The sequence below is a fragment of the Solanum lycopersicum genome, chromosome 9, assembly GCF_036512215.1.
Source record: "Solanum lycopersicum chromosome 9, SLM_r2.1".
NCBI lineage: Eukaryota > Viridiplantae > Streptophyta > Magnoliopsida > Solanales > Solanaceae > Solanum > Solanum lycopersicum.
The window spans coordinates 60,245,733-60,257,753 of NC_090808.1; the positions used below are offsets into that span (position 1 = coordinate 60,245,733).

Consider the following 12,021-nt stretch of genomic DNA (forward strand, 5'->3'; position numbering starts at 1 on the left):
ATAAATTTTATTTTTAAAAAATTTAAAAATTTCATGAGCAAATCGTCGATCAAATTTAAATTGTTTAACTCTCAAAAACTAAAATCTGTCATATAAATTGAGACAAAGGGAGTATTTATTTTTGTATAGGAGGGGTGGTTGTCGATGTACCCAATGACCGAATAGATAAATATTTGAAATTTTGTGATTATTTTTTAATAGAAATTGTTGAGTATCAAAAACTTATTAGGGGAGACTTAGAGGCATTAAATTGGGATTAATAGAGATAATGCTACAAGCATCTAGGATAAAATGAAATCTTCATGAAATTGATCATTATCAATCTTTCAATAAGTAGGGTTGGAGCTATGGTGGTGTTAGGGTGTCTAAATAAATATTCTTTTGCGAAAAATTTCATTATATATGCATCAAATCTTACTTTATATTGATATATATACTATTTTGAACAGATTCCATAGCTACTTGAAATCTATAATATATAAAAAATGCACAACTTTGATGTGAAGTGAGCAATAGTTTGATGGCAATTGGGTGTTGAAGTATGCAAGATTGAGTCCCAATAGCATTACAATTTTTTTGTTTTGAATTTACTATCAAAAGTTTGGACACTCTTCATAAAATTTTTGCTACGCATGTGGATTGATACACTCAATTAGAACACATTCATTGCATACAAGTGACAACCTTTATCATTCCCATCATGTTATTTTCTTTTTCCTAATCATATATATTGCATGCAATACGAACGAACGATTGAGAATCCCATAAAACATAAAAGGTAAGACAAATAACACCTACCTACATTCATTCTCAAACGTCTCCTAATCATAATCTAATTTTCACAACCACCTTCTCCAAGATAACACTCAGCAAGTACCATAATGTCAACCTTATCTAATCAATTCTATCATTAGCCTAAAAATCACAACTAGCCACACATTCATCCACCCAGACTCCATTTCGAAGGTTTTACATGCTATCTCTCGACAATTTACAGGATAACATATAAGTAAAAATTGTTCTAACTATTCGGTTAAGAAAATTTAGTCTACCTAGATGTCAAATAACTTTTGAAAATTCTGAAGACGAACTTTTGGCTCCATGAGGGCAAATCTCGACGTAAATATAGATCAAGAATATTGTTATGGAATGGAAGAAACTAGAAAGATAAATTATAGAGTGAATGAATGATAACTCTTTGTATTGATTGTTACATTGATTCAAATAGAAGAGTACATCCTTATTTATAAATAATTAAGGAGAATCCTTCTAGATACTAAACTAATATAAAAACTAATACAATTACTGTAAACTCTAGACTTCAAAGAAACTATAAATTATTTTTAGACTAAAAAGAAGAAGTAAAAAGATTCTACCAAATTTCAACATTCCCCCTCAATTCAAGTTGGTATATCTAATTTGAGTTTAAACACTTAATTATTCTTCAAAAATATCTTCTTATAGAATTCATCCTCACATTCTTCTTCTACTAATAATGCTTGTGATTTATCTTGAGTGTCTTCAAATTTGCATATTTTTGTAACATGACCTGTTTGATTTGCAACTTTCACATACCACATCAGATCTCCACCAGCAGAATTTTCCAAATGTGTTTTAATTTCTTTTTGTAATATCTGCAAGGAGGATAATCAACTTTTCTTTTTTGATAGTTTGCATAAAAGATACCTGCAACAATTTTATGTAGTCTGAAAGCTCTTCTTTATTTTTGTTCTTGAATAACACTTATCCATTCAACAAGAGCGATAGTAGAGAGATCTTTAGACTCTTCAAAAGCAGAGATTTTAGACTCAAATCTCTCGGGAATAGTTACAAGAATCTTTTGAACTATGGTACTATCTTTAAAATCCTCACAAAAAAACCTGATTCTGTTGACAATCAAAGAAATTCTGTTAGAATAATTACTGATAGTTTCACCCTTTTGCATCCTAAGAGATTTAAAATCTCTCTTTAAATTCAGAATTTGATTTTTTCTGCCTCGTTCACTTTCTCGGTACTCATCCTCAAGTTTTTCCTAAGCTTATTTTGCTGTCTCACATACAATGATTTAAGAAAAGATTGAATCTGCAATTGAATTTTGAATTACAATTTTGACTTTGTGTTTTTTGATTTTCTCTTTTGAGTGAAGTTTGATTTCAGCATCAGAAGATTTTTCAGTGAGTTGTAGTATGTGTTTGTCTTCTATTACAGCTTCCCACAAATTATAAACCTCAAGATAAAACTTCATCTTAACTGCCCAAATTTGATAATTTTCACCATTGAAGATTTGGGCATTGAAGAAAAAGTATTGCTTGTCATGGTTTGAAAAATAAAGTTTAAAATAATATAGATTAAAAATTGATTAAAAGTAGACATGCGTTAAAAATAAAACACATGTTAAAATTAGCACTGTGTCAAAAATAAAAAGCACGAATTAAAAGTGGGTTGAAAATGGATATGAATTAAAAGTGATTGAAAGTTCTTCTTCAATAAACTCTCCATTAAGATCAATGTAAGACTCTGATGCCATTGTTATGGAATAGAAGAAACTAGAAAGAGAAATTAAAGAGAAAATGAATGATAACTCTTTGTATTGATTCTTGCATTGATTCAAATAGAAGAGCACATCCATATTTATAAATAATTAAGGAGAATCCTTCTAGATAGTAAACTAAAATAAAACCAAATATTTTGCAATTAATGTAAATGTAAACCCTAGACTTGACAGAAAATTAAATACTAGAAACTTTTTTTAGACTAAAAAGAAAAAGTAAAAAGATTCTACCAAATTTCAACAAATACATGAATTTTGACCTTCTTTGTTCCGAAATCCCTCCCCTCTATTATTTCTAAGTTTAAAGCTGCTTATGACAATTTAAAGAGTGGGAGGAAAAATAGAAATTTCATGTTTTTCGAGTATCTATCCCTACTGTAGCAGTTGACATGCCGCTATAGTAGTGTCATCACAGTGAAAATTCCTAAATTTACGTTGTGTGCTCCAATATTTAAATTGACTTCATATCTTAAATTTTTTAGGACTCTACACGAGGTGATTTGAATAACGACGATTGAGGTGATTACATTTCCTTTTAAAAATGATTTATCTAATGATGTGGCCAAATCATGATAATTGAACATGTATAAAAAAATATACAAAATCAAAATTGTTTTCAATAACAATAATGACATAGATGAGTCTTTTCTCAAACAAAAATGACATAAATAAGCCAAATTTTCAACGAATGTCATAGATAAACCTTTTCATCAAAGTGTAGATACCATATTTGATTTTTTTTCTTTTATAATGAACTAGATGATATATAATTATCCATATACTTATAAAAAATACTAATAACACAAATTATAGCTACTATATAATCATCAAATTTTATAATTAGTTGCATGTTAGTGAAAAAATGATAATAAAGAATAATAATTATTAACAAACTATTTTTTTTAATATATAATTGGATGATCATCTTCTGTAAATACTAATTACTCAGATCAAACCTCTTATTTTCCTCATATAAAATGTTTGACTCAAAAAAGATTTAGTCAGAACACGACCAAAATCATAAACTATGTTGAATGCCTTGAATCTGGGAGCCGCTCGGAAGATTCTAGGGATGGAGATCATTAGAGACAGAGAGAGAAGAGAACTTTTCTTGTCACATAAAAGCTACATTCAGAAGGTCTTGACGAGGTTTGGCATGTCTTCATCTAAGCCTATTGATACCCTCAGTGCTGCCAATATTCATCTCACTGCCATGTTCGCTCCACAGTCAGTAGAAGAGAAGGAGTATATGTCACGAGTCCCTTATGCCAGTGCCGTAGGAAGTTTGATGTATGTTATGGTCTGTACAAGGCCAGATTTAGCACATGCAGTCAGTGTAGTGAGCAGATTCATGGGACAACCAGGGAGAGAACATTGGCAGGCTGTGAAGAGAATTTTCCGGTACCTTAGAGGTACATCTGACGTTGGTCTCATTTATGGAGGTGATACTCAGTGCTTGGTTACTAGCTATTCTTATTCTGACTATGCTGGAGATGTTGACACAAGAAGATCGATGACTGGCTATGTGTTTACCCTTGGAGGATCTGTCGTCAGTTGGAAGACAACTTTGCAACCTACAGTGATTTTGTCTACTACGGAAGCGGAGTACATGGCCTTGACAGAGGCTGCAAAAGAAGGGATTTGACTGAAAGGGCTGGTTAGTGATCTTGGTCTGCATCATGATCAGGCTACGGTGTATTGTGACAGTTTGAGCGCAATTTGTCTAGTCAAGGATCAAGTCCATCATGAGAGAACCAAGCATATTGACGTGAGGTATCATTTTCTGAGAAGTGAGAAGAGAATCAAGGTGAAGAAAGTAGAAACTGCTGATAATCCTGCTGATATGTTCACAAAGCCGGTTCCACAGAGCAAGTTTCAACACTGTTTGGACTTGCTCAACATCAGAAGCTGTTAATTGCCCTGCGGGGCAATTCTGAGGAAGAGGGGGAGGCCTGGCACTATCATAGTACGTCTGAAGAATCTTTTCGGAGAATTCAAGTCAAGGTGGAGATTTGTTGAATGCCTTGAATCGGACCCGTTACAACAGAAAGGACGGGGGTCTCGCTGTTGGGCCCTTAATTATCTGTCAATTCTGTATGTTGGGCCCAAGCCTGTTAGGGCGTAGCTTAGCACTATATATAGACGCTATGGCAAACCCTATTCTGTAATTCTGTTTTTGCCTCTCCATAATAAAACTGCTCCCTCTCTTCCCCGTGGACGTAGCCAATTTATTGGTGAACCACGTAAATCTGTTGTCTTGTTTTTCGCATTTATATTTTCTCGTATTATCTCGAATTCCGTACAACAAACTACATATATTTCAAATTAATAACATTCAACTTGGTATCTAATACACCCCCATTTAGTTACGTATTAAAATACTTACCATCAATAACTAAATATTTTTTAATTCAAACTATTCAAAAATTTTACAAAATTTAAAGTTTTCCTATAAATAGGTGTCAATACTAAGCAAAGAAACACACAACATTAGTAACAGTCATTTGATCCACATACCAAATAATCACACTTCTCCTCTTCAGCCACGAATAGAAAAAATAAAGTTTGATTTCATTGAAAGTAGATTGACAAGGAAATTCCATACAAGAAAAAATAGAAAGAGTTTATGAAAAGACTCATAAACAACACAATATGTAGTCCTTATCACAAGGAACTTGTGGTGTTCGCAAATCATGAAAATTCATTGTGGTAAGAACTATAGATAATCATAGCCATTTAAATACTACAAAATGTGCCTTGTTCTTGAGTTTTTTTTTTAAGAATCCTTTTTGTCTTTTTCTGTGTGAGACGTCCTTGGTAGTGTAGAACACTATATTGATTGTAGTATCAGTCTTTTCATATAATTGGTGTATTTTGATATCATTGGTCTTTAGGTGATCACACCTTATTATTGTGTTACGATTTCTCTTGTTGTCACAATCCTAATCCATCGTGCATACCATCCAGACTAACCCCGATTGGTGAACTGACTAACTACCAGCACATAATCCATTAAACAACCAAAAATAAACAATTTTCAATCCTAAACAAGGTTTCACAATTAAAAATCAAATAATTGCGAAAATTTTTCCTAGAATTTGAAATTCATTGTACCAAAAATCTAAATCCTCTAGAATACGGAGATACAACTCCAAAATAGATTTTCTCCCTGTCCACTTTTATTTATAATGTAGCGCTTTTTCAAAGTCAATTTGACTAATTTTTAAAGTTAAATTAAATTACGTTAGTTCAATTTTTTTTTATAAAAAAAATTAGATATTCAAAAACTATACGAAAAGAACTATAAATTGCATATTTTGTATATCAATATGATGAAAATATACATTATAAAATATTGATCAAAATTCGTATAGTTTGACTCTAAAAAAAGAAATCATAATAATTACTTGTCGAAGGAGGGAGTATAGTTTAAACCTAAAAAAGGGACCAGAGAGAGGAGGAATCCATAGCCAAGCAACTCATCCTTAAATTTAGAAAACGCTAAGATCACAGTTGAGATCGCAATTGGACAATCCTATAAATATCCCCCAATGAATGCATCAGTGCCATTGAATAACTATCATACCTACTCCATTTGACTTTCTAAAGGGTCCAACATATTATTTGATGATTCATATTTTTCAATAATAAATTTGAACATTCTTTGTAAAAATTTTAGCTAAACTCTTGTCATGAAAAACTATTTAATATAAATCCTTTTTAATAAGCATTAACCTGAAACCTCGTGTGCATCAAAAGCAAATTTAGGAAGAATTAATTAGGTTCATATAAGTTTCCTGACTGCCCATATCACTTGAAAGTAGAAAACTTTAGGTGTGAAATGTTAATAGTTCAGAAAAGTAGCAACTTAAACTTCTTTAAAATTTAAAATTTTACAACGATTTTGCAGATGGTGCAAAACCATACACTTGGAAAAAAGACTGAAACGTTATTTTCAGTCATGCACTTGGAAAAAAGAATTGATTTATTTTTGAGATTTTACTGAAGAGTGATGTAATCCTAATGTTTACTCAACTGAGAACAATTTATCTCCTAACTATTATAAATTATACACTAATATATGTGTGTCACATTTAGTATTCGCTCAAGGATAGACAAGGGCACTAGACCAACGCCAATTCTCTAAAAATAAAATTTAAATAACCATCACAATCTCATAATCACACCACCATGTATATACGCACACTCAACCAAGGGCGGATTTAGGAGGTTGTCAGAATGTTCATCAAAACCCCCTCGAAAAAAGATTAAGTTAATTTTTTTAAAATTATTTTTAATCTCTTTAATACAAGACTAAAGGTTGACTAGTAATTTAGAGGATTCAAAATTCCGAAAAGGTCCTGAATCCGTGTCACTGCACTCAACTACCTAGACAAAAACCAAAACAAATACATTCATTAGAATTCGTTGAGATCAGATGCTGTGGTGATGGAGGCTGCTACACCTCCCGGATGTGTAGCCAAGTCGAGCGTATTTCTTATTTCAGCACCCACCACGCCTTCTGCATCTTCCCTCTTCGCTGCTTTATCTTCTATAAGCTTGCTCGTTGCATCCTAAATAACCAATAAACAATAATTAACCCTAATTTGAATATGAAATAAACTTGTAATTGATAGAATATGATGATGTCCACATAACATGCAAAATGAACTTACTTTTAGCACATCTCTGAGTGTGGTCTTGTCATCCGTTTGAGCATTTATCGAAGCAGCACATTGAGCTTCCGCTCCTACGCCTCCTGGCACTACTTCACTTCGTCCAGTAGCTCTTGCTTCTGCAGCCTGTATGGCTGCAGCATCGCTCTGTTCAATTGGTTTGTTCCCCTCAGGCTTAAGTGCCACTGCCTCTAGTGCTTCACCTACCGTAACTGCATCCTCTTGAACTCCTGTCGTAGGATATCGTGTTGATCTCTCTTCATCTGCTGCACCTGATGGATAAATATACTGTGCAACTACCTAAATATCCAATCAATTGTTATTTTCATACATACACTACGTCGAGAATGATTTTTAGTGACAATTAATTAGCAATTGTTGTTAAATATGTATTTTTAGCGGTAATTAAAACTCTTTATATATATGTTCTAAAGACATTAGTGACATTGAATCTAATGACACTTAACTAATACCGTTAAAAGCTTTAACACTTTTTATTAATGAGTCTATTTATTACCGCTAAAAGTTATTTTGATTGTAGTGCTATCAACTACGTACTCCAAGGTGCATTATTGGGTATATATCAATTCAATTTGAAGGGAATCCATTATATTGCACTAACTATTTGCTGAAATTTTGGTAATTTTACTTATACTAAATATTGTATAAAAGTTATTAAATTTAGTAAAATCATATAAGAATTAAAGTACATTCTACTTTAATAAGAGCTAATATCTCAAAAGTCCTGTACAAACATTGTGAAACATAGCACTAACAATTTGAATCGTTCCTATATCATAATCTCAGAAATTTGTGATTATTTTTTAAATAGAGATTGTTGAGTATCAAAAAATTTATGACCCTGAGTCCTATAATGAGAACACATGGAAGGTATACTGTTATATTTTAGGTGTTTTGATGATCCTTTCAAAGGTAAGGACCTGATCCCTGGTAGAGTGCTCTCATCCAGATACAAATGGAGTACAACGGTAAAGTTGTCATGTCAGGCGATAGGTGAAAAGTGCAATGTCCTAAATCAATAGGAAGAGCGGATGAGATTGTCTGTCTCAGTTACTCTCACAAACAAAGAGACATTATCTCTTGTTAAATTCTCTCGTCCAAATCCATTATTGGGAACAACTATAAAGCTATTGTGTCAGAGTCGGAAAGCGTCAACATATTACACCAATCAGAATAAGCGCAAGTATTTGTTTAATGGTCAATAACTCTTTATGGTTGACTTAGTCAACATGACAAACAACAAATAAATTCATCCATCCAAAGAAGAAAGTCAGTCAACAAGCCTTTTCAAGAACTCACAAAGAAGTTTGCAAATGACCTAGTCCCTGCAAGACTACGATATGAAAGGTTACAAGACAACCGTCAGAAAAGTTGCTACCTCAAATGTGGTAAGTGCACACATCTCTAACAGCAGACCTTCAACCAGTGGGATGGTCTCAACGAGTTTGTGGTGATTTATATTATCTTTTTTCAACAAACACAAACTCAAGATTCGGCAAATTAAATTCACAAGCTTAAAAAGACAAAGTCATCTTCAAGGAATAACTCAAGCACAAGAATACATAAAGCAAGGACCTGATCAAGAGCAGAAGTGTTTTCCGTACTTGTTGTTGTTCTTGAATGTTTGTATTGAGCTTAACTTGTAGGATTCGTCTTATTGTTTGTTAGAAACATTTCAAAGCTGGTTTGAGTCTTGTAAGAACATATTTAGGACTATAAAAGTCTATATTAATCAGTTGGATTAGTATAGTGGGCGGTGTGGTATCCGCTTAGTTGAAGTCTAAGTTATCTAGGAATGATAGCTTAGTGGGCAGTGTTGTATCTACTCCGGCTTGTCCAAGTAATAGGTGGTATTGCTTAGTGTGGATATCAGCAAGCTAATCTCATTTTGTAAATTGATTTTTACTTTTGCTTGGAGAAGATTAGTGGAAGCAAATTGAAAAGTTCTGTTGAGAACAGGTTGTGATTTTACTCCTTTGAGCAAGGATTTTCATATAAAGTTATTTGTTCAATCTTTACTTTCAACACTTACCTTACTTACTGTTTGTTATTGTAACTATGCTGAGTATATCGAAACAAGTGAACACATATTCTTAGTTACTGTTCTTGCTGAGTCAAGGAACCTGGTTCTTGACTGATTGGTTGACACATACATTCAAACACACACGTATTATTAGGGGAGATCGAGGCATCAAATTGTATCTGATACCCCCCCCCCCCCACATATTTAGTTACATGCCAAAATACTTATTATCGACAAATTAATATTTTCTAATTCAAACTAGTCAAAAATTTAGAAAACCTGAATTTTTTCTATAAATAGGAGTCAATTCTAAGAAAAGAAATTACATACTCATTTGTCCTCCCAAACAATCACATTTTCCTTCTCTTCAACCGTGAATAGAAAAAAATAAAGTTTGTTTTTGTTGAAAGTAAAAATTGACAAATGAGTTCTTGAAAAGACTCATGAAAAAAACACATTTTATGGTATTGAAATTACTCAAAAATCTGTACTCCTTACCACAACAATGAACTTGTGGTTTTCTCAAATCATGTTCGATGTAGTACAGATGACGTAACCATTTAAATACCATAAAATATGTCGAGTTCTTCGCCAAGAACCCTTTTGTCTTTTTTGATATGAGACGTCATGGTTAGTTTTACTTTTAATGAAAACAAGCTTCACTTTTTTCTAGTCATCCCTAAAGAAAAAGAGAAATGTGTTTGTTTGGATAAAAATCTAATGGTTAGGTTTTTGAGTGCTTCTTTGCCCAGGGCTAACTCCTATTTTAGAGAACGATGACTTCGTGAAAGGGCTTTGATTCGCTCTTACTAAGGGACCCCAACAATTGTTTCATCTGGCAGCTTATTTGAGGACTTCCCACATATGGTTCCTTTTGTGAACTCCTTGTAGGTTCTTCCTTTATCTGATGATTCATATTTCAACAATGAATTTGGACAATCTTCATAAAATTTCTGATTATGCCTCTGCCAACAAGCTCCCATTTCAATTTTGAAAATCACATGGTAAACTATAATGAAAATCCATTGTATCTACCGCATTAAGTTTGAAACCTTATGTGCATCTAAAGCAAAGCAAATTTATATACGGTATCCTTTAAAACTTGGACTAGCATCTATATTGTCTAATTTGAATGTGTCTACGCTAATTACAATTTTAAGTGTTTGCAATGATTCATAAAGTCCATGATTATGATGAAATAAAATAAAAAGTTTACCTCTCCACCTACGGATTCAGAAACAAGACGAGTACCCCCAACTTCCACTTGAGAAACAGTAACGCCGCGTTCCGTGGCGAAATCCTTAGTATCTACCACACCCATACGCTCATTCTGTGAGGCGGCTGACTGCATGAGTGATGCAGGGCCGCCTCGCGGAACATGACCCAGGGCTACACTCTCTACTGATTGCATTATTGATGCATCTTCTGCTGATATAGTTTCTGAACTAACTTCACTGGACACAAAAAACACGTCCCCATATGTTATGGGTTTATCTTCATTATGACTCATCCTCATCAATGATCGAAGAGGAAGGATAAACATAAGTTAGATTAGGGTGATGAAGTAGTACTGCCAAAGGCTGTAAACGTGTTCACGGATATGATAAAACACTTCACTATTGATTTCACAGATGGTGCTTTGGAAGTTGCGGTGTCAACCGCCCACACCATTATTTCTTTTAAGAAAAAAGGTTATTTTTGAAGACTGCTCTACTCTTAATATTTATTTTAACTAAAATGTTCCTAATTTCAATAAAAAATGACAACGTATAGAAAATGGCACATATTTGTGTTTCTTACACAAGGGAGAGTGAAGCTAACGTTTGCAATTAGGATTACCCAGTGGCCTTCTATTGTTGCTCCACAAAAAAGAATCTCGAAAGAAGTAGATCGAGAATCCATGGGTTTTCACTTTCTTTGCGTAGTAATATTGTTCCCGAGCTTATACCTGCTTATTAGATTTTTAAAAAATAACCTCATTGATTTATTAATAAAAAGTCAAAGGAAAAATAAAAGAATTTATGTTTCTTTGAGTTTCTTCCCCTACTATAGCAACTGACATGCCCTATAGTGGCATCAACATAGCAGAAATATGGAGGAATGATTTCGGCTTGATTAATTTTTAGATTCCTAAATTTTTATCGTGTGTCCCAAATTTCAAATTTGTATCGTATTTTAATTTTTTTTAAGATTCTGCGCGAGATGACTAGAATAACGACGGTTCATGTTGTGGCATTTTTCATTTAAAAAATTAATTTATCAAATGTTGTAACTAAATTATAAGTGAACATGTGTAAAAAATAATTTTGCAAATCAAAATTATTTTCAGCTTTCAAATAATGAATATACTCATCTATTCAAACAAACATGTAAGTCAAAAGTCAATTTTTTAACAAATGTAATAGATGATACTTTTATCAAAGTTCAATCACATTATCATTTATAATGAACTAGGTAATACTTTATTCATATCCTTATAAAAATTACTAGTAACATAATTTTAGCTACTATAAAATCATCAAATTACAATTAGTTGTGAGGATTCATCAATGAAATAATAATAATAATAAAAAAGAATAAAGAATAACAACAATTAACTAATTGTTTTTCTAAATATAACTAGATAATCATCTCTTGCAGATACGTGGTATCTAATACACCATCATTTAGTTACATGCCAAAATACTTATTACCGACAATTTAATATTCACCAATTCAAACTATTCAGAAATTCAGAAAATCTGAATTTT

The 12,021-nt window shown here is 32.6% G+C and overlaps 1 protein-coding gene across 1 annotated transcript; it reads right to left on the reverse strand.

Annotated features, from left to right (window-relative positions):
• Positions 1 to 6,793: 6,793 nt before the first annotated feature.
• LOC101263544 (late embryogenesis abundant protein 31-like) lies at positions 6,794 to 11,630 on the reverse strand. The gene is made up of 3 exons (XM_019215796.3): positions 10,488 to 11,630; positions 7,228 to 7,527; positions 6,794 to 7,125 (listed from the first exon to the last, which is right to left on the reverse strand). Exons 1-3 carry the CDS (start codon positions 10,812 to 10,814, stop codon positions 6,970 to 6,972), a joined length of 783 nt encoding a protein of 260 aa, XP_019071341.1. The 5' UTR covers positions 10,815 to 11,630; the 3' UTR covers positions 6,794 to 6,969.
• Between the last annotated feature and the right edge of the window lie 391 nt (positions 11,631 to 12,021).

Coding starts and splice junctions, on each gene's coding strand:
- LOC101263544 (XM_019215796.3), bottom strand. CDS start 10,814: ATGTTTATCCTTCCTCTTCGATCATTGATGAGGATGAGTCATAATGAA. Junction 7,528..10,487: donor CTGAATCCGTAGGTGGAGAG/GTAAACTTTTTA, acceptor TTGGATATTTAG/GTAGTTGCACAGTATATTTA. Junction 7,126..7,227: donor CACTCAGAGATGTGCTAAAA/GTAAGTTCATTT, acceptor TTGGTTATTTAG/GATGCAACGAGCAAGCTTAT.